General features: G+C 54.7%; 1 protein-coding gene across 5 annotated transcripts in view; it reads right to left on the reverse strand.

The window, feature by feature from the left end:
- Nucleotides 1-22,229, reverse strand: part of IQSEC3 (IQ motif and Sec7 domain ArfGEF 3) — a 108,030-nt gene that overhangs the window by 32,325 nt on the left and 53,476 nt on the right. For 4 of the 5 annotated variants that reach the window (XM_058282579.2, XM_058282576.2, XM_058282578.2 and 1 more), the window contains exons 3-5: nucleotides 19,816-20,092; nucleotides 6,392-7,479; nucleotides 4,384-4,545 (exon numbers count right to left, since the gene is read on the reverse strand). In XM_058282579.2, the coding sequence (XP_058138562.1) occupies nucleotides 4,384-4,545; nucleotides 6,392-7,479; nucleotides 19,816-20,092 (1,527 nt within the window). The remainder of the gene's footprint in view (nucleotides 1-4,383; nucleotides 4,546-6,391; nucleotides 7,480-19,815; nucleotides 20,093-22,229) is intronic. The other variant, XM_058282580.1, reaches the window with a different exon arrangement.

Here is a 22,229-nt window from a genome sequence, read left to right on the forward strand (position 1 = left end):
GGGTAAAGGGCAGGGTCAAGGCCATAAACCAAAAAGACGCCACTTTTAGAAGAGATCCTCGGGGGTGAGTGGAAACTATTCAAAGCAGTGGAAATGGCCCCAAAGCTTGTCCGTAGCTGCCCTGGACCCCTCCCGCCCTCCTCCAGACCTCAAGGGTCTGCCTGGGCCTGGGGCCGCTCTCCCCTTCCTCAGGGGAATTCCTCTGGAATAAGGCGACTGTTCTGAGATGACACACGGCATGATGGACAGGACATTCTCGAATAATTTCTTCCTAGCAATGAAAAGGCCAGAGCTTTCCAGTCTGCTGAGTTTGACAGACAATCTGTCTTCATTTCTAAATGTCCCCTAAGAAGAACAAATCTGGCCATCACATTTCCACGGGAATGAAATAATGAAACCTGACCCAAACGTCAAAGTCATACGTCGCGGAATTTGGTGAACGATGGAGGAGATGCAGCGGAGGGGTCGAACACCCAGGAAACTCTCCTAGCAGCCCACCCAGAAGCTGCCCTTCCTGCAGCTTCACGGAAATGCCACTGGTGTCCTCCGTGTGCGTGCTTCACGTGGAAAAAAGCACCGAGGCCAGAAGAGGCACTGCTCCCAGCCATCACGGAATCCCGCCCCAGCCGCTGGCCTGCAAATCTGCTGAAGCGAACATTTCAGAAAGGAAGTAGAGCAGAGCCAAATTTCCCAGCCACGTGAAAACCGAGAGGGACAGGTTTCCAGCCCCAAAGGATCCCAACTCTGGCTGCTGCCTGGCTCCCGGAGGACTTCCTGAGAGAAGGGGCTCCCTCCCCTCTCCGCATCAAGTTCTCCAAGGTCTCACTGTGAAAAATCTAAAGCCAGACCTGAGACGTTTAAGGTGTCCTGGGGGATGGGGGCGGGGATTAAAGCCCTCCTGCTTTCAAGTGGGAGAGACAATAACTAATGGAAATTGCTAGATTATAGAGAACTTCCTGTGTCAGGCACCCAGTTAAGTATTTCATGTGCATTTTTAAAAATTGATTCCTACGGGGTAGGTGTTATTATCACCACCTTACAAGGCTGATTTCTCCTCAAAAACAAACAAAAACTGCTCTCCTTCTTTGATCAAGCTTGGTTCATCCTCTTCTGTGGAAAAGAGGACACAAAAGATGGAGACTTCTAAGAGCAACGAGGGCCGGACTGCCAGCAAACGTGGCGGCATCCCATAATGCTCGGGCACTGTGCGGCAGCCAGGCAGGTGCTGCTCGGAGGCTCCAGGTCCTTCCCCCACGGGCCCGTGAGTGGAGGGACAGGATGGCGCTCCTTCCCCCGTCCAGGCTTTCCTCCTCCACTCTTTCGAGTCCGGCAGCTCCTGGGAGGGTGCTGTGGCTCCAGCTGTCCCTGTCCCCAAGGGGATGGGTGATCTCTGTCATTTTCTTCAGCTCACAGCCTCGTCCTGAATGAACGATGCCACTTGCTGAGTGTTACTGGGTGGGGGCAGGGCAGCCACGTGGAATCCCAGTGACGCCTCCCAGTCCTGAGCAAATGGCACCAGGAGACTTTGTCCGTGTCCTCTGGTGGGAGTCAGGAAGTGGAGGCAGGTTCTGGAAGGTTCCAGGATGATTGACCTAGGGAAAGGCTGAACACCCATGCCAGCCGGCTCCCCTGCTGGCTTCTGCCTGTTCCTGCTTCTCCATCTCCTCCTGCCACTCTGCGGGAGAAGGGACTCTGCACCCAGACACAAACTAGGCAGGTGGCAAGCCGCGAACTTGGGGAAGCAGAGCTTCTGGGGAGCTACGGCAGTGTGCAGAGGCTGTGTGTGCCAGCCCTCAGGGCCCCAGGCCTGCCAGGTTGCAGAATAAAGCTGGAGAGGCCAAGGCATTCACTGGGGCCGAGCCAGGGCTCGGCTCTGCACTCTAGCCTCCTCGACCTGGGAGGCCAGCTAGTGGCTCTTGGCCTCCTCCTCTCTTCCCATGCTCCTCCTCACCACCTCTCTGCCTTGACGCCTGGTCTGAGAACTCCCTGAGGCCCTGAGCCTTGCCTATTCCGCTCCTCCCCGCACACAGGGTGCCCAGTCCAGCCCCATTCCAAACACACGTTAGGCACTTGATGTTTGTTGAATGACTGATGGATGTTCATCGTATTCTTCCACAAACTCTGGTACCCAGCGCTGTCCTGGAGCCTGAGGGCAGTGTCACTCTGTCCCGAAGCATGGCCCCGACACTTAGGACAGCTGACTCTGGAGAACAACGGCACTACTGTGCGCTAAGGAAGTGGAGGCACGTGGCCACCACACAGCCCCAACCTCTCCTTGATGGATGAGGAGACTGAACCCTAGTGCAGTGTTAGGAGCAGAGATGGGGTGAGACTCGGGCCTTTCCCGCCAGGTAAACCTACTTCTCCTGCCTGGCCAAGCTGCTGCCTCTTCCCGGGAGAGCTCGCCACAGGGTGGGGCCGGCCTCGCCCACCCCGAGCCCGGGCGGGCGGAGTGATGGCTGCCTCCCCTCCGCTGCTGGCGCGGCCAGCCCAGCACAGGCCTCCGGGACAGATGTGAGCCTCCAGCCCACACGTCAGCCCCCGGGAGGGTGGTAATTAGTTCCCCTGAGCACGGCCAGGGCTGCGGAAGGACCCAGTGTTGCGGGCACTCACAGACCCATGTGGGCAGCTTAGAATCCCAGGGTCTGGGTCACTCGGGGACCCAGCTAGCAGAAGAGAACAGACGGACGAACAGACAGCCAGGGCCCATGCGCAACACAGGACACCTTGAGGGCAGAGTCATCCGTGCTCAGAGCACTGACACAGAGTTGGGTTTGGGGGGCATCGGGAAGACTGGGGTGAGGAGCACGCGGCCCCCACTCACCCTCGGGAAGCGGGGAGGAAGCCGAGGAGGGGACAGGGGAAGAGCAGAGCCCGTTGGAGGGAAAGCAGGCCTTCCCAGAGCCCTCCACGCAGCCGGGGCAGTGGTGGGGGGGGGGGGGGGGGCGGGAAACACTGTGTATTTCTCAGTTTACTTTCCCTCCTGAGACCCTCGGAGCATCTCAACCAGAGCGCGGAAGCAGGAGCTGGGATCTGCAATGCTGGGCAGCCCGGGGGCTTCAGGGTCCCTCGGGCAGCTCCAGCCCTCGTTCTTCTGACCATACTGAGTCAGACACCCACCCCAAACAGCCAAGCAAGGAACGTGAGAGGCCGAAGTGGTTTCAGAGAACAGCTGGTCTAGCTCTCCTCCGCCAACGCCCTCACTCGAGAGACAGCATCGCAGGCCCAGGGAGCAGTGGCTTAGCCGAACACAGCACCAAGGCTGCCCCAGACACACATGCCAGGTCTCTGAGCACCCACCGCAGGGACCCAGATGACCTTGCCAGTCAGGCGGGTGACTCCCCAAACTTCCCACCCTCTTTCGCAGACCCTTGCTGCTCCAGGGCAAGGTCAAAAGGGACCCTTGGAGAACACATCCCACTTGCTGTACCCACAGAGAAAGAGGAGAGCAAAATGGGGGAGCCCCATTACAAGGTGGTGACGTTCAAGACAGAAATGAACTGGAGGGGGCCTAGTGGAAGAGAGAAAGAACATCGGGGTTGTAGCAGGGACTGGGGAAGGGGGTCTCTGTGGAGCCCAGGGGAGGAGTGGCTCCAAGGCCTCTGGCTCCAGAGCTCAGCCCAGAGAAATGCCACCCCTGCCAGGAGCTCCAGAGAGGGAGAGCAAGAGATCTGTGCCCTGCTGCCAGCACCTGTCCACACCAACACAGCCGAGCACTGGCACCAGCGGTGCCCACACCCCTCCCTCCCGCCCATCTATTTGGTATCAGAAAAATTTTCACTGTGATTTTGGTGCCCGATTGATCTTAATGGACCCATGGTTTCATCTAAAAAGCCTTGGTCCACTCCTTTCTTTATTCTGCCTCATGTTTTGCGTGGCCAGGATGGGAACAAGCCCATGTGGGAGTCAGATTTGCCTGCGGGGGTGTGGGGCTGGCCAGGCGTCAGGCAGAGGGCGGGTTGAGGGGCTGTCCACCAGGCAGAGGCAGGACGGCCACCCACTCAGCCCTTCGCTTTCCCAGGCTCCTTCTCTTCCCTACAGGAAAACACGCAGGGGGTCCTTGCGGTCTCCTTTGATCGCTTCTGTATCCCTGGTGCCTCACCTGGTGCCTGGCACTCAATGACTACTTGAATGACTTTCAAGGAGGGGCACAGGTTGACCGAGATGGGTGATTGGCTAAAGACCACGTGATTCAGGCTCCTGCGGCCAATCAGGAACCCGCTAGGGATGACGCAAGGATTTCTGGGAAACGCTGACGTGTTCAGCGGTCCTGGGCCGCAGCGCTTGAGTTCTTCTTCCCCGGCTGAGGTCCCAGGACTCCTCCCGGACCCTGGGAAGGCGATGGAGGGAGCAGGAGGGGCGCCCTGAGGGCGAGGTACTCACTCCAGCACATCGCGGTTGAACTGCTTCTTGCTGTTGCCCAGGAACTCTCCGATCATCTGCCGGCTGAGGCCCTTGCGCTGCAGGAGGAAGTGGGCCACGCCGATGGGGGTGTCGGGGATGAAGCCGCGCGAGATCAGGAACTGGATGCCCTTGTCCGGGTTTCTAGGAGTGGGGAATCAGTGAGCCGAGGCCATCCTCGATTTCTTTCCGGCCTTTCTCCCAGCCCACGAAAGCCATAAAAGTGCTTGGAGACCCTGGGAAAGAGTTCCCAGGGAGTGCCGGGATTCCTTCCACCGCAGAGGCATCCCGGAAGCATCTCTCATCAGAGCCTCACCCCCCTGACCCTCCCACAGCGGGGAAGGGAGAGGGCAGGCCAAGCCAAGCAGGCCCCAGAGCAGGTGGAGGAGGCACCTCTTCTTTCTCCCTGCCTCACTCCCAGTGGGTCTTACCCTGACGCCCCCCAGGCCTGCCACGGAGGCCCTTCTTCCCTGCCTATATTCTCTTGTCGGTACCCAGGTCACAGGTGCCTACTCTGGAAGCAGCAGACAGGGTGAGGGAAATAGAGGTGAGCGCCCCTCCTACATCCCTTCCCCTGGTGGACACAAGAATCCGGTTCTCCAGCCTTGACTTTCTCAGGCTTGAGTCTGTGTGGGAGGTAGGGGGCGGTGCAGGGACTTTAGGCATATGCATTCTGTGTGCCAGCTGCGGATCCATGCTGACCCCTGAGCGGTTTCTTACTGGTCCAGAAGATCTGTACAGAACTAGAGGGGAAGTGTTCAGAACTTTGTGTAGCACTTGGATATTTTCAGGACTACCAAGCACGTGATTTTTTTCTACCGATTCATTTTGACTGTATTTTGCAAAAGTATCAGTCCACACTGTATGGGGGTGGTAGTGAAGCCAACTGGACCTGCACTTCAGGTAGTTTGGGAATCACTGCCTTGAGGAATCTGAGTGCCCGCTGTGTGAGCATTTGTGTGCACGTGGACATGTGAGGGGAGGGGTCGGTTCCCCAGGATGGCAGCCCCATGGAGAAGAAGGCTGAGAATCTGCAGGCTTTATCTAACTCTGCCGCTCACTAGCTGCTCAACAGCACGCGGCCCACCTTACTTGTGTGAGCCTGTTTCCTCTTCTGTAAAATGGCACAATAATACCTATCTCTGGATATTGTTGGGGAAGACGGCAGATGCTACCTGTAAGGTGAGCTCTAAATGGTAGCTGTTCCCTCTAGAACATAAGCAAGCATCTTGAGACCTGGGGATGTGTCTAACTCCTCTTGGTGGTCCCAGTGCCTGGCACTCAATAAATGTCTGTCAAATGAATAAATGAACATAAAAGTAAGCGGGAGGGATGCTGTGTTTCTTGGCTCAGGGCTCTCCAGGGGTGGGTGGAAGTGGAGATGAGTGCCTCCTGTATTTTATGTTTCTATGGGAGGGGACTATGTGCTTCCCCTGCCTGGCACCGGCTGTATACATTCTGGTCACAGACAGTGGTCTAGTCAGGGTTCTGAGTATTGGGGCATTTCTGAACCCCCCCCCCTTGGGCCATGGTAATATTCATTTATCTCCTTCTATTCCCTAGTCTCTTTCTACTCCCCCTCTGCTTGCCTCACACTCTTATCCTTGTCTCCCCCTGGCTATTTGGCCCTTCCCTGTGGTTCCCCAAGTTCATATCCTACTGGCATGATTTCTGCTAATCCTACTACCTGTACTATTTATTTACTTAATACTGTTGTTTTTAAAATGCTCTCACTTTTCAAACCTCAGATTCATCTGAAGCAGTAATAGCTGTGAAAGCATGGTTTTGATGTCTTATATTTCCCCTAATGCTTCTAAAAATGAAATCATAATAATTAAGAGTAAAAGGCGTCCTTCCTCAACATTGTCTCAGGGACCAGGTGTGGCCACAAGGCCACCCGGGAGGACGCTGGGGTGATGTTACAAACGACCCTGCTTTGGCGTGGGGCCAAGGCCCCCCCCCCCCCGCCGTGGGCCTGGCGCGCGCTCACATGTTGAAGAGGTTGAGGCCGATGCGGTAGAGCCGCTTGCGCAGCGTGTCGGTGGAGAGCGTGGGCGACTTGCAGCCGGCGGGGTTCTCGCAGTGGTAGCGCGGCAGGCTCAGGATCATGGCCTGCAGGGCCTCCTTGGAGGCGGAGGCCGAGACCTCCGAGCCCGACTTGGCCGACTTGGTGGATGTGCTGCTGCTGCTCAGCTGCTCGGAGTTGTCTCCAGCCTCGGCCCCTTTGCCCGCCTCCCCGGCTGCCTCCTCCTCCTCCTCGGCCTCAGGGGTGGCCTCCACCTCCTCCACCATCGCCTCCACGGCCCCCAGCCCGTTGGTGCTCACGGCGCCACCGGACCCCGCCTCTGCGCCCATGTCCTCAGGGAGCTCGTCCGCCTGCCCCGGAGCGGGACCCTCCGGGTCCCCCTGCTCGCGCAGCTCTCCCGCCGTGGCCGGCGCCGCCTGCGCACTCAGGCAATTGGCCACCGACAGAGCCGTGGAGGAGACGGAGATGTTCTGGCTGGCGATCTGCACCGTGACGTCCCGGAAAGCCATCATGAGGGTGCCGCTGGGACCCTGGGGCAGGCCGGCGGCCTCGGCGGCCTCGTCCCCGGGCCCCGGGCCGCCGCCCTGGGGCTCCCGCAGCTCGGCCTCCAGGCCTGGCGGCCCGGCGCCCGCGTGCAGGGCCTGGTGGAGCTGGTAGGCGCCGCCCTCCTGCAGGGAGCACATGGTCTTGAGGCTCCAGGTGCTCAGGGCGTCGTCGATGGACTTGGCCAGGGACTGCACCTGCTCAGTGAAGGAGTCCTCCAGCTCGGTGAGCGTGCCCGCGAAGGTGGGCGGCAGCGAGGGCGCGCGCACCAGCGGTAGCCCCACAAGGCCGTAGCCCTCCACCAGCGCCTTCTCGGCCGCCAGGCTCTCGGCTGTGGGCGCCCGCACCTTGCGCAGGGAAATCCGCCGCGGCAGGCGGCTCTCTAGCAGCGAGTTGCGGATCTTCTCGAAGTTCTTGCTGAGCTGATACTGGCGGAAGGCGGTTTGAATGGTGCAAGCGGCGCGCCGGGACACCAGGTGGCCCCCGTACTTGTGTTCTAGCATTTCAATCTGTAACGAGATGGACAGAGAGGAGGAAAGAGCTCAGTGGACCGAGGGGTGTCGCGACCCTTCTGGAAGGATGCGGCTGGTGAATATCAATCAGTTCAGAGAGTCCCGCCACCAGACTTGGGCAGGACCCAGAATGCACAACTGGGGGGCCCTAACGGGCTCGAGTCTGAAAACTCCTAGCATGTCAAAAAGTCAAGTTCCTGAGACACCAGGAACTTGGCAAGACTCCTAGAGGTGTGGGTTGTAGGACTAGCCATTCCAAGGGTTGGTGATTTCCCAGGGGGCAGGGAAAGAGGTGTTGCTGATGGTAATTAACTCTTTATTAAAAAATAGAGATGCACACTGAAGGATTTATGGGTGAAAAACACCATATCTTGAATGTGTATTAAAGTGCTCCATCAAAAAAAGTGGAAGGTTTAGATGAAACAGGGTTATTAATATGAATAAAAATATCAATAATATTAAAAATATTAATAAAATTGCTGGAGCTGGGAGATGGCTCGATGTGCTTATTATGCTATTCTTTTGACTTTTGTGTACACTTGAAAATAATAAAAAATTAAAAATTAAACAGAATGCTAGAAAAAAAATTGCAACTCTCCCAGCTCACCTGCTTTCCCTCTCAGCCTTCGTGTCCCTGCAGTGGGGTTGTTTTCTGTCCCTGGGAGCACCGTGAGGGTTGGAATTGGGCTTTGATCATTGCATATTTCCAGGACCCAGTGCAGGAGCTGACACACTGGAGATGCTCAATAAAGCGAATTGAATAGAAAAATCCATCTCAAGAATCGATTTCCCTCCAGGCCACAATTCAAGAAGCTCCTGTCCAATCAGGGAAGGGCTCGGGGAGGCTGACTGGTGGGGGGATCTACTTCCCCTAGCAGATCTCCCCCCAGGAAACCTCTCACAGGGGCCAGTTTATGTTGAGGGCTCTTCCTCACCTCCTCTCAGCCCCACCCCCCATGGGCTTTTGTCCTCCTGGGTTTGGCTAGGTTCTCACTTTTCCTCCCATCTCAAAACTGCTGCTGCTACTGCCACAACTAGTACTACTATTACTACTGCTACTATACTACTGCTACAACTAGTACAACTGCTGCTGCTACAGCTGTTACTATTGCTACAACTAATTCTATCACAACTACTACAGCAGCAACAATTACTACAACTACTGCTGCTGCTATTACTAAAACTATTATAGCTATTGCTACTACTACAACTAGTACTATTGCAACTATTACTGATAGTACTACTGCTACAACTAGTACTACTGCTACAACTAGTACTATTGCAGCTACTTCTGCTGCTATAGCTAGTACTACTATAGCTAGTACTACTGCTGCGGCTGCTACAGCTTCTCCTCCTCCTGCCATGTCTGAAGGTGGTGGTTCCAGTGCCACCTTGCCGTGGCCCTCATCTGCTCATTTGGGAGGGCAGCGCCATTATGCCATGCTGTCCTTGAGCCTCACGGCAGGAAAGTGACTTGTTCCAGGTAGTACCGCTGGTAAGCATCGCCACCAACGCTCAACAACCCAAGTTCTGTTGCTTCAGAGGTCACTTATTCATTCATTCACATGTTCTTGGAGCACCTGACCAGGATGGCTGGACGCGAAAGGCCAGGTTCTCAAGGGCTTGGCGAGGATGTGGAAAAACTGGAGCCCCCGTAACTGCTGGCGGGGATGGAGAATGGAGCTGCCACTTTGGAAAACAGCTTAGCAGTTTCTTAAAAAGTTAAACACAAATTTGCCATGGGGCCCAACCATTCTACTCTTCTTAGTGTCTCCCCTAAAGAAATGCAAACGTACGTCCACCCACAAGGCTCGCACACTGACATTCGGGGCAGGGTGTTCAGAACAATCCCAGAGTGGAAACACCCTTAGCTGTAGCCACACCGTGGAACGCTGCTGAGCAGTGCAAGGAACGAAACAGCCACGCCTGCGGCCACGCGCACAGACCCGGAGACCGCCACGCCGAGCGAGCGAAGCCAGATGTGAGCGACCGCGCGTTGTGTGGGTCCATTATGTGAACTGCCAGAAAAGGCAAATCTGTAGATGGGTGTAGATCAGGGTTGCCTGGGGCTGGGCATGGAAACGGGGCTTAGCTGGAAATGAGGTCGTGGGATCTTATTGGGGTGATGAAGAGGACCTAAAACTGGTTATGGTGATGGCTTCTCAACTCAGCAAATGTTAGTAAAAATCACTAAGCTGTCATCTTAACATGGAAAGGAAACGATTTAAAATTTTTAAAAAGCACTTAGGAAAGGACCCAAAAGACCTTCACCCTGAGGCAGGAGTGACTGAGGTCACACTTAAGCGTGCCCCTTCCCGGAGGGTCTGCTCAGGCCTCTGTGACGGGAACGGGCTTAGCGGTGGCACTGGGGGCTCCGATGGGTCCCTGGAGAAGTTTGGGAAGCGGGAAAGCATTCCTGGGCCCGGAACACACACCCCGTGCGCAGGCATCCTGTCTGCATACACACGGCGCCATTGCTGAGCTAAGAACCGGGGAGGATGGGCTGAGGTGAACAACTCCAGGCGAAGGCGGCAGCGTTGCTCCCACGTTCCCGGGGACAGCGGGTGGGAGGGCTTCGGCTCCAAGGCCAAGCTGTAACTCTTCACCTCCCTTCCTGCTGCCCTCTGCCCGCCACGGCCTGCTGCTGGGCTGACCCTGGGCCCTCCAACCCAGCAATCCCAGTTACCTCCCTGCAAAGCAGGATGGGTGCCCCACAGCCGGACGGGGGCAACTGTTTAGCCCAGGCGATCCCAAGGGTCCAACCCAAGGTCCAGGGGACAATCCCAGGTAAAAGGGGACATGCTCAACACGCTTCTTCAGCACATCCAGCCTCGGTGCCCATCCCCAAACCTGGCGAGCCCATGCCATCTCCCCTGACTCTGTGGAGACAGCCGGGAAACTCACTTATAGGAATGTTTAAATAACCCGTTAGGTTTTCTATATGATTGTTTCAGAAATATTTGCACTTGGCAAGGGACAAGGTCTTCAGCAGAGGCAGGAAACCACTGATGTTGCCATGGTCCTCGGATTGTAGGGGCCTTCAAGACATCCTCACAAATCACACCAAGTGTTCTTGGTGGAATTCAGTGTCTTACGCTTCCCGGACTGAGCCCAGCTGTCCCCTGCCACGTGGCCCTCTCCACAACTTGGTCGTTTGCTCCTCCAAGGCCAACGGGAGAGCATCTCACTGAGGCTTCCCCTTCTTTTAAAGTGCTCGCCTGATTAGGTCAGCCCCGCCCAAGGTGATTTCTCCCCTCCCCCCTCTCTTGAAGAACTCAAAGTTGCCTGATTGGTCACCTAGTCATAGGAGTGATGTGGCACCTATTTGCTGGTCATATGGGCTAGTCTCACCCACACTCAAAGGGAGAAGATGACACGGGACATGCACACCAGAGCTGGGGATCTTGGGGGCCATCATAGACTTCTGCCTCCCGTTCCAAGGGCACAGCTGCCTCCTTGCTCTTTACCTAGATCTGACCACAAGCGTCTGTGAGTTCCAGAAAACATGGGTGTCTTGAAACATGTTCCAAAATGCTCAGAGGCCTTTTGCAGAAACCAGGCCAGAAGGGAGAGAACATTGTAGCTCAGCCTGTGCTCCCCCTTGCACCCTGACGGGTCTCCTGAGGTCTAGAGTGGAGGCGTGGCCTTGGCACTGCAGGAAGCATAGAGAGAGGGTGGGACTGGTTCCTCAGCTGCCATCTTGTCCCTTCAATTTCCCTTTTCCCCCTCCCAAGCCCCATGAGAACCCAACACCCACATCACCATTCTTTCCCACTGGGCCTGTTTGTACTTCTAGGGAAACACCAGGCCAAGAACATTCTTTTCAGGTCATGAGATGCTACTGGCAACCAAAGGAAGGCATGAAATCCTGTTGCCTGAGTTGTTTCCAAAATGGTAAAGGGGTCCATCCCCTTGACATGCTTTTGTCTTGCTCGGAGGGTGAGCAAACGCCATGGGGCTCCTCTCCTGACTACTGTCCACACTTTAAGCACGTGGAGGAAAAAAGCAGATTCTAAATTCTTGAATTCACCCCACCAAGCCCTCCACTAGACCATAAGCCCCATGAAGGCAGAGACTGTGCCAGCCATGCTCACTGCAGTATCCCCAGCTCTTAAACAGTGCCCAGCACTTAGTAGGTCTTCAATGAAAAAGTTAATGATTCATTAATTTTAATTAACAATTAATAAAGCATTCTTTCCAAGTTCACCTTTGTGACTCTCAAAACCCTTGCCTTTGACCTTGTTTCCTCCTTTACCCCTACCTCTGCATTCATCAGCAGCCAAGGGCTGCACTGGGCTCCCCTCTCCCTAACACCTTTTGCAATCGTCCTGACCTTTCTACCAGACTGTCCCCACATGGGTTTCTCTAGGTCTCCCCACTTGGGCCACTTTGGTAGCCTCCTGTGCCCTGCTTCCTTCTCACCCAACCATCCCTGTTAGACTATATCACTTGAATTAATTCTCTCCAAGTTCAGATGTAAACTCAGTCTTCTCTTGCCATCCCTGTTAGACTATATCACTTGAATTAATTCTCTCCAAGTTCAGATGTAAACTCAGTCTTCTCTTGCTTGGGAACCATTGCCCAAAATAATCACAAATGCCTCCTCCCGGCACCCCTGCCCTGAACAATCTGGTCATGGCTGTGTCCTCCACGTCTCCTACTACACTAAGTCCAGGTGACAAACCAGCTCTGCTGCCTGCCATTTCCCCAGCCCGCACTCGGCTTTCCTGCTCTGAGAAATTGCTCAGCCTTTTCCCTCCACCAGCAATGCTCTCCCCGTCCTCAACTCCCACTCTCATCCCCTTTCCTCCAGGGACAAATTCTCCTCACTCTTCAAGACCTATCTCAAAGGCTGCCTCCTCCAGGAAGCCTCCTCAGTCCCCCAACCAGACAGGGGTGAAGCTTCTGCAAACACCCCCAGAGAACGTCGTTGCAGACTTCTCTTTGGACCTGGTTTTCTCCACTCCTTTTGTGGTGTTTTATAACCCATCCTCCCTCCGCCGTCCCCCAGAGCCTAGACAAGCACAAGTTACCGGAGGCATCACATACGGCTTTAGCCACCCTTGGTCCACGTACAGCACCCAGCCCAGTGTCTGGCATGGAGCAACTGCTCCCTGAACGGTGTTTGAATTCAGTGATTGACTCTTCACCATTTGTTCCAGGCAGTTTAGCACGACCAGCTCCCACTTCCTCCATGCCCCGGCCTGCAGTGCCCCCCGCTACTTCCTTCCCATCGGTCGCAGCCCACCCTCAGTGCCCCAGCCATCTCCCTGCTCCCAGCTCTCTCGGCAGGCACAGACCCAGCCTCACAGGCACGGTGTTCTCATCTGCGGCGGCAGCCCTTCTGCTCAGCTCCGTGCCAGATCCACGTTTGGGAGTTAATAAACGTTCGTGGACATGAACTGAACTGAGCGCACTCCCATGTCCCAGGCTCCCTGCAGATTCTAGGCTCCAAGCCAATGTTTCCTCTTCTCCCCACCCCTAGAGTCTCAAGGCACTTGGGGGCACGGGAGAACCCCGGGTCAGCTCCCTCTACCCTAGGCAGACCCTCTCCTTCTCCCTGGCCCTGGTGAAGGACCGAGAGCTGAGAGACTTGGCTGTGGGAGGCAAGGACAGCCCCAGGGAAGGGCTCCCTGGACCCCGCAGTCAAGGAGCAGCTCTGCTCACGTCTCTCTAAGCCCCAAGACTCACGGGTAATCGTGGCCTCGCCTCCTCCCTGGAGAACAATCTGTCAGCTTCTGCCAGGAGAAGCGGCGGAGGGGGCTCGGGGGGGCCCTGCCTCCCTAATGAGCCTCTCAGTGTTAATTAGAACATGCTCCCTCTTTCCAGGTGGCTGCAGCGGAGGAGCCTGATGAAGGCTGATGAGACCTGGCAGCCAGGTCAGGGCGTGGGGCGGAGGAGCTGGTACGGGGACGGCAGCCAGGGCGGGGGGCAGGGGGCCTGGGGAGCTAGGCCTGGGGCGGGGAAGGGGCTTTCAGATGTGAGCGAGGATTGCCTCTGATCCAAGATTTCCCAGTTGAGAACATTAAAGCGTGGCCCTTTCAGAGCCTCCAGAACTTGGCAAAGCGAGCCCCGATGTGGGGTGAGGAGGCTGAGGAGGGGAGTGTGGGGAGGGGAAGGGAGGCCTGTGGGCAGGACCCTGGGAGGCTGGGGGTGGCTGTCCTCGGGGCACCCACCTCCCAGCCCATTGTCTGAAATACAGTCAGCGCCCAGTGCGGCAGGGCGCTGAGGACCGCCTGGGGGCGGGGAACCTCTCCTGGCTGGGTGGAGGCGGGGAGTCCTGGGGCTCACCACCTGCAGGTCACAGGTAGACCCTCAGGTAGAGCTGCTCCTGGAAGCCTGCTGCGCTCCCCCACCCCAGGTTGGGCCCCTTGCCCTGGTCACGAGCCCTAGCAGCCTGTGCACCACTTCCGTGGAACGGCTCCCCTGCCCGGCGATGGCAGGAGGTAAGAGAAGTTACCTCATAATTGTACCTGCCTCCCAGGCCAACCCAGAGTGCTCAGTCAGTACTAGCTAGTCCTGGTTATCTGTCAGCATCCACCACTGGCCTGGGAGCAACTTGAGAATTGAGACGGTGTCTTGGGGACCACGGTGTCCCCAGGCCCAGCACGGGGCCCAGGACAGAGCTGCTTTGTGATTACATTCACTGAAACGAAGGAAGTGGGACCGAGGACAGCCCCTGGCGCGCCTTGCCTTCATCACCGTCCTCTGCAGGCTGCCCGCAGCGGGGATCTCACCATGGGAGACAGAAGGCGCCTTACAGACACTCTGGGACAACCCCTCTTTTCACAAATGAGGAAACTGAGGCCCCGAGAGAGAGAGTGACTTGGAAATGTAGCCAGTGCCTCTCCCCGGGGCGGCGTGCGTGGTGAGGCTGGACCCGGGGCTGGGCTGCGGGAGCTCTAGCTGCTGGCGGAGGGGGCAGCTCTCCAGGGGAACGTGGCTTCCGGCCAGGACCCTGCCTTGGGGCGCTGCTGACCCAGGAGCCCTCTGCTCCCTGGCTGTGGACAGCATGGAGAGCTACGCCATTTGGGCAGCCCAATGTGCCCCAGCTGTCAGCTCATCAACAGCGGCAGAGGCAGGAGGCAAACGCCCTAGAGAGCTCGGGTGAACCTGAAATTGCACCTGGGCCCTCTATGTCCTTGCCTCAAGGGCCCCTCAAAGGGGGGAGATGCTCCCTCCTCACCCTCCTTGGTTTTGCCCCAGGGGTCACTGCAAGAGCGGAGGGCTGAGGGGTTCTGGGGAGGGGGCCAGTCAGGTGGCGAGGTCCAGAGACGCTCAGGGCCTTGCCATTCATTGGTTTTTGTTCATTCATTCACGTATTCATTCAATATCGAGCATTTCCTGGGCACCAGGCATGGAGCTGGGTGCAGAAAGCACCGTGGGCAAGAGCAGGGCAGCGCCTAGAGCATGTCGGGGGGTGGCTTGCTCTTCACAGGCTATGAAACGAACGGCAGCCCTGGAAGGGTTCAGCGGACAATCGGGCTCGGCGGTCTGTGAGAGTCCCAGGACAGCTACCGGGCGGCACAGCGTGAGCTGGGGAAGCACTTGTAAAAGCACAAAACCCAGACGGAGGACGCCGGAGCTGATATCTGCAGTGCAAGTGGGAACCATCCGGGGCAGCGTGACAGGCGGGAGGTCTCCCCAGCAAAAGAAATAAAATACGTGAAGGCTCTGAAGCAAGGGCTGGCTTGGAGATTCAGGGAACCGCATATAGGACAGAAGGCTGGGCCCCCGAGTGGCCCCGAGTGGGGCTGAGGGGCTGCTGCCGGGTCTGGTAGCAGGTGGGGGGCTGCAGAGGCCTTTGTCCTTTGGACAATGGGGAGCCATTGGAGGTTTTCGCTCAGGGAAACAATATGATCAGATCTGCACTTTATAAAGATGACTCAGCTGCACTGCAGGAATTAGGTTTGCGGGAAGAGGTCTCCCCGGGGATGCAGGCAAGAGAGGAGGGTGGCTTGGCCTAGCCTGGGGCAGAGGGAGTGGAATTTGAAAAACAGTGCACAGTAGCATCCATGGGCCAGCGATGGAGTGGACGTGGGGGTCAGGGAGGAGCCAAGGGGCACACGCCTGAGTTTCTGGACTGGAAGGCAGCTTGGGGAGACGATTGTCCGTGCTCCTTCCAGGCTGTAGGAGTCTAGGCAATGAACAGGGACCACAGGATCTTAGAACCATAAATCCTGAAGCTAAAAGACCCCTAAAGGTAGAGGCAGGTCCTGGCCCCAGGCTTAATGTCCATCTCCACCCCCTCCCCACTGTGGCTGGCCCTGGAGGTATAATGACGAGTAAGTCACAGACCTGCTTTCAAGCTAGAGTCAGCTCAATAGGTCCTGGTGCTACAGGGCTGAAGAGCTGTGATGGGGAATGCCCAGGTGCTGCGGCATCATTGAGAAAGGGCACCCTACGCAGCCTTGAGAGTGCAAGGAAAGCTTCCAGAAGAGGAAGAGGAGTAATCGAGGTGCAAGTGGAGGAGCGGTGAGGGACGTAGGACGTTAGAAGGAGAGGCAAAAGGAACAACATGTACAAAGCCCCAAAGAGTTATTTGAGGCTTCTGAGGCCCAGAGAAGTTAAGCAACTTGTCCATGGTCACACAGATCACTGGCAGAAGAGAGAGTGGAGCTCGGTCTCTAGTATATTGTGCCCTGTTTTCAATAACCTTGCTCTAGCACCCTCTTCTTCCCACCCACAGCCTAGGTGTGGCCTGAAGAGATCCAGGAGCCAGGGGAGCTAAACTACTTCCCAAGGATGGGTTCACTCAGCAAGAGTTCCTAGTGGCCCGGAGTGCAAAACCACCTGTTAAAATTATGCCCACTATATAAGAAAAACAAAAACAAAAAGAAAACCAGTCCACAGCATCAACCAGAATCCTGCTCACTCTGCATATCCCACCCAACCATTCAGAATTAAACTCAGCCTCAAGCCACAGCAAGAGTTTTCTTTGATGTTCTTGGCTGGATACTCAATTGAACTGTAATCTCTTTGGGGCATGTTTTCCTTCTTGGTACCTTACTCCCTTGTTGCTCTGCACAGCATAGCTACTCAAAACAGATTCACTCAGTGAGCCCTTACTATGTCCAAGACACTCTGCTAGATGCTAGGGAAGGGTACCAAGATGAATAAGAGATGGTCTCTGTTCTCAAGGAGCAGAGAGCTGTGTGGAATGGAGAGGATATCTCATCTGGGCCAACTTGGACCCCCTTGTCGCATCCTGACCAAATGTCATCCAGCCCCTGCCTTGGGGTTCCAGTAACAGACACCTTACAATCTCACAAGCAGGACATTCTATATTTTTAACTGCTCTGATTATTAAAGCTTTCATCTGGTTTCACCTGGAATGATAGAATATACATTTAGTCCTTTTTTTACATGCCAGCCCCTCCCTCATATTTTAAAACTTGCTTTCATTCTACACGACTCCAACCCATGAAGTTCCTCTTCTTCAGGAACCTCAGGATTCTCATTTTTCATCTCACATGCACCCCCAGAACTTAGCCCAGGGTCCAGACGGGCTTTGACCATCCACTGGTGTGGGGCCAATGGGCGGCTGTTCCCTAGTTAGGGCTTTTCACCCTTCTGTGAAGGTCGCTGAAGGCTGAACTCACTGTTCTCCCAGCTGCTTCACCCACTGAAGCGCTGAGCCCTTTCTCCCAGGACCAAACCTGCCCCTTCTTATACCAGCGCCCTGGACTTTTCAAAGCTAAGGGCAAAACATTAGTTACCTCTCCCCACCCCCATTTTATTAGTGTGGCTTTTTTTTTTTTTTCTCATTAAACTGTCTTTCTGGCCTGATGAGATTTTTTTTAAAAATCTTGGACTCTCTATCATCAAGGTATTAACTGTCACTTTTTAGCTTTGTGTCATCAGAAAGTTTGGTAAATTCAACACTGCCTTGTCAGAAGGGCTGAACTGGACAGGACCAAGGACAGCGCCCGCCCAACTCCCCTGGAATTGGCATGGATAGAAAATTAAACACATTTTGAGAACTCTGAGAACATCCACCTGACTATCCTGTCTCCCAATTCATATATTCCCATCTTGTCCACCCAGATACCATGGAAGAGCTTGTCAGATACTTTCTGTTGAAAACCAGATGCACCATCTACAGCTGGGCACTGACCAAGGATGATAGCTTGGCATCCATACCAAAAGAAAGAAAGAAGGGTGGTTTGGCTTGCCTAAGTCTTAGCGGCCTTCCTGTTTGCTTCCCTTCCCAAAGTTCGCCTTGTCTATTGGGTTAAAGAATGAGTGTTCCTCCCCACTCACTTCCCCCCCAATGGAAAGTTTTGTGTTTTTTTAAAGAGAAGTTGTGGGTTTACAGAACAATATGCATAAAATACAGTATTCCCATATAGCACTCTATTATTAACTCCTTGCAGTGGCGTGGTACATTTGTTACAATCGATGAAAGCACATTTTTATAACTGTACTATTAACTGTAGTCCATGATTTAACTTAGGGGTCACTGTGTTGTGCAGTTACATGAATTTTAAAAAATTATTCTAGTCACATGTAAACAACCTAAAATTTCCCCCTTTTAACTACGTTCAGATATCTTATTCAGTGTTGTTAATTACATCCACAATGTTGTGCTACCATCACCACCATCCATTACCAAAAATGTCCCATTGTCTCAAGTAGAAACTGTACATTTTAAGCCCTAACTCCCTATTCCCTACCCTCACCCCATCCCCTGGGTAAACTGTATTCTAGATTCTGACTCTACGAGTTTTATTATTCTAATTATTTCGTGTCAGTGAAATCATACAATATTTGTCTTTTTGTGTCTGGCTTATTTCACTCAACACGATGTCTTCAAGGTTCATCCATGTTGTTGCATGTATCGGGACTTCATTCTTTTTATGGCTGAGTAATATTCCATGGTACGTCTATTCCACAATTTGTTTACTTATTCATTGGTTGATGGACCAGTTGGTTACTTCCAACTTTCGGCAATTGTGAATAATGCTGCCAAAACATCAGTGTGAAAATATCTGTTTGAGTTCCTGCTTTCAGTTTGTCTGGTATAAACCTACAAGTGGGATTGCCAGTTCATATGGCAGTTCTATACTTAGCTTTCTGAGGAACTGTCTTCCACAACCACTGCACCATTTTACACTCCCACCAGGAATAAATGAGCATTCCTGCTTCTCCACGTCCTCTCCAACACTTGTAATCTCCCATTCTCTGAATAGTAGCCATTGTGGTGGGCGTGAAATGATATCTTATTAGGTTTTGATCTGTGTTTTCCTAATGGTTAATGTTGAGCATCTTTTCCTGTACTTTTTGGCCATTGGTATATCCTGTTTGTAGAAATATCTATTCGAGTCTTTTGCCCATTTTTAAATTGGGTTGTCTTTTTGCTATCGAGTTGAAAGGTTTTAAAGAAATATATTCTGGATAGTTAACCCCTTATCTGATATGTGTTAAGAATGGTTCTTTACAATATACACATTTTAGAGCCAGATGGGACCTCGGAGGCAATTTAAGATCTAATTCTCAATTTTTCTGATTAGGAAACCAATGCCCAGAGTGCTTAACTGGTATTCCCAAAGTCACAGAGTTAATTAAAGGAAGAAAAGGATTGGACCCCGTGCCTATGTCGCTAAGTTCAAAGCTCTTTCTCAACAGTGTCTCATCTTTCTCTGCATGCATATGTACACAAACACACTCACACACACAGGCATTCTTTTCAGTTTCTTAAGTATGCACCAAGCCAAACCCTGGTGCTGTCTTTTCTTTTGGGTTCAGTGGGGACCCCGTGACTGACCACTTTCCCTTCCTGCTTCACAGAATGGAAGATGGGGGCCTAAGGTCCCTCGGTGAATTTGGTCCCCAAGAGAAGAGCCTTAGATTTCCCCAATCAGGATTAATTTTGGGAATTCTAAGTCTGCTGAGAGAAACCACTGTCCTTGCCGCTCAGTGGAGCCCCCTTGACATGGGGCCCCCACCTGGAATGGGCATATGACCTGGGCTGTCCCTTCTTAGCTGCAATTAGAGCTGGGACTTCCCCAGAGACAAATGGGCCACTGGCCTAGCCGCTGTGGACCAGTTTAGGCTTCCTGCACGTTCCGAGAAAAGCAGAGCTGCGGGAAGCACTACCCAGGGGCCTGGCATCGCAAGAGCTGCGGGAAAGGCTCCGAATGGGAATTAGGGAGTGGCCTGTCCTTGTGGGAGGGACTGGGCTACAAGGGGTCCAGCTGGGAGAACTAGTGGCAAAAGAGGTGTGGCCGCAGTGGGGCGGGCCCGGATGGGGCGATCCCTGGTACCTCGGAGGGCTCCCAAAGGCAGGGCCCCTTCGCCACCCTCCCCGCCCCCCTCGGAGGCCCTGGGTACCTGTTTATTCTTTAGGTCAAGGGAGAGCTCGTAATCGGCGGCGGCAGGGGCGTGGGAGCAGAGCGCCGTCGCCAGGGCAGGCTGCTGCGGGCCCGGGGAGGCCGCGCGGCGGGGGCCGGCCCTGGGGGAGGCAGCCCCCGCCCCCGGCCGCTCCTCCTCCTGCTGCAGCTCCGGGGCTTGAGCCTTCGGGGCATGGGCACTGGGTCTGCCGGCTGCCGCCGCCGCTGCCACCGCGGAGTCCTCCATGCCCCCACCGGCCTGGGCGCAGGAGCCGTCACTGTGAACAAAAGGCAACGGTGCTCGGTTGGGGGAGAGGGGGATGGGGTGCATGTGGGTGCGGGGGTTGGGGGGGAGGTGGGGACACTCTGGCTCGGCTTTCGGGCGATGGGCCCCTCTGGTGGGGTGGCTCCTGCTGTCGCCTCCAGAGAGGAGCTATCGGGGCAGAGGAGAGACCCAGGCAAGGGCGTGGGGCACGAAGGAGACTCTGAGCTGGGAGTGGGGTATCCCAGGCGAGGGTAGGAGCAGCTGTGGCCAGAACTCATGGACCTCTGGGCTCTGAGCAGTAGAGCCGAGTGGTTAAGGGAAGCCAGCCTGGGACCAAGTCCAGACTCTGCCTCTCGTTAGCTGTGGGGCTCTGAACAGGCCACTTCATCTCACGGCACCTCAAGTTTCCCATCTGTAAAATGGGCATAATCGTAGTACCTACCTCAGAGGATATCGGGAGGCTTAAAGTAGTTAAAATTCTCGAAACAGTGCCTGGCTCATGGTCGTGGCTGTTGGTGGGTTAACTCCTGATTATCAGCCGGCTGGCTCCCGGGCCCTTGGCTTAGGTAGCTGGTCCACCTTCAGGCTGGCCAAATGGGTCTCGGGGAGGCAGCGACGCTAATGCCCCCCCAGGGTGGGTGGGCACCCGCTTCTTGGGGCTGGGTCTGCAGAGAGGAGGGTTCCCGCTAGGCTGGGTCAGGGAAGCAGCTCTTCCTCCCCGGCTCTGCGGAGCCCTGCCTACTCCAAGAGGAAAGCTTGCTGGCTGGAGCTGCCACTCTCCAGGCTGCCTCGGTCACTCAGGGTGCACTCTCCCCAGCCAGCCTCTAAGCCACCTCCTCCACGAAGCCTTCCTGAACCACTCCAGCTTTCCCTGCTCTATCTCCTAGAGCACTGAGTGCTGTCCTTAGAGAGCAGCCTTCTGTCTCACCAGTTTCTTCTCCAGGCTGTCCTTGGCACTGATGCCCAGGGCCTCCTTACCCAAATGATTGTCAACACTCTGTAGTGAACCCATGGCTACTTAGACAAACAAGACTCCTTGAGTAATAGCCCTTTGCTTTCTTTGATCCTAGAGTGAGCTTGGAAAGAGTGCTGGGGAGTTGACACCCCTCCATAGCAGCACTCAGCCAATGATGACAGGGGCTAGTGGGTAAATACTCCAAGTTCCCCATCGCTAGAGTGAGGCCAATCCGAGGCGCTTCTTTCTAAACCATCTCCCAAAAGTCCCCAGTGGGACTGAGTCCCAGTTTCGCAGAGCAGCGACCTTTTCATCAATGGGCCCCATATTACCTTTCTTCTCGGCTATGTTTCACTGCCCCACTTCCCTATAGGCTCTTCTTGGGATATCTTGTCCCAAATAAACGACTTGCATTAAACCAAAACAAATAAAATAAAGCCTTATCTTGTGGACCACCACTCTGGAGGAAGACAGAGGCTCCAAGTCTTTCTCACCTGAACTCATTTAACAGGAGCCAGGAATTAGGAGACATCCCCACCACTTTCCCCAACACACACACACACACACACACACACACACAATGTTTCTAACCTCTGTGGCTTTGGGCAATTCACATCCTTCGGCTCGGCCCCAGTTTCCTCACCTGTGCATCCTGGGAGTTTGGATTCCTGTGCAGGGAGGCCAGTCCACCAAGGCCCAGTAGCCCCAAGGTCCCAAGCTCTCTGGCTCATGGAACCAACTTCCTGTGTCCACCTATGTGTCCAGGGACCTGAGACGGTGGAAGGAGGACCCTGTTCTTGCCTTCTTTCCCTAGACTTCCCTACAGATGTGCGTGGCAGAAGGTTGCCGTGGAAACTCAGGACTGTTCTCACCAATTGTAAAGTTTAAGGCCTTACAGTGGAAGGCAGAGAGCATGGGCTTTGGTGTCAGGGGGACCCGGATTAGAATCCTGGCTCGGCCACTTACTGTGTGACCTTGGAAAAGCCACCCATCTGCTTTGTGGCTGTTTTTCTTCCTCTCACCTTTAAATGGACATCCTGAAAGCTACTTTGCAAGGTTGCTGTGAAGAATAAATAAATCTGCAAAGCCCCTCACATGAGACCTTGCACAAAGTAGCCCTTGATAAATGGCGATGGTGGCGGTGGTTGCTTTCTGAGCTGGAGACCTGCAGCAGAAAGTTGTAAAGGGAATTCCC

Source organism: Dasypus novemcinctus, chromosome 20, assembly GCF_030445035.2.
Source record: "Dasypus novemcinctus isolate mDasNov1 chromosome 20, mDasNov1.1.hap2, whole genome shotgun sequence".
In the NCBI taxonomy this organism is placed as follows: Eukaryota; Metazoa; Chordata; class Mammalia; order Cingulata; family Dasypodidae; genus Dasypus; species Dasypus novemcinctus.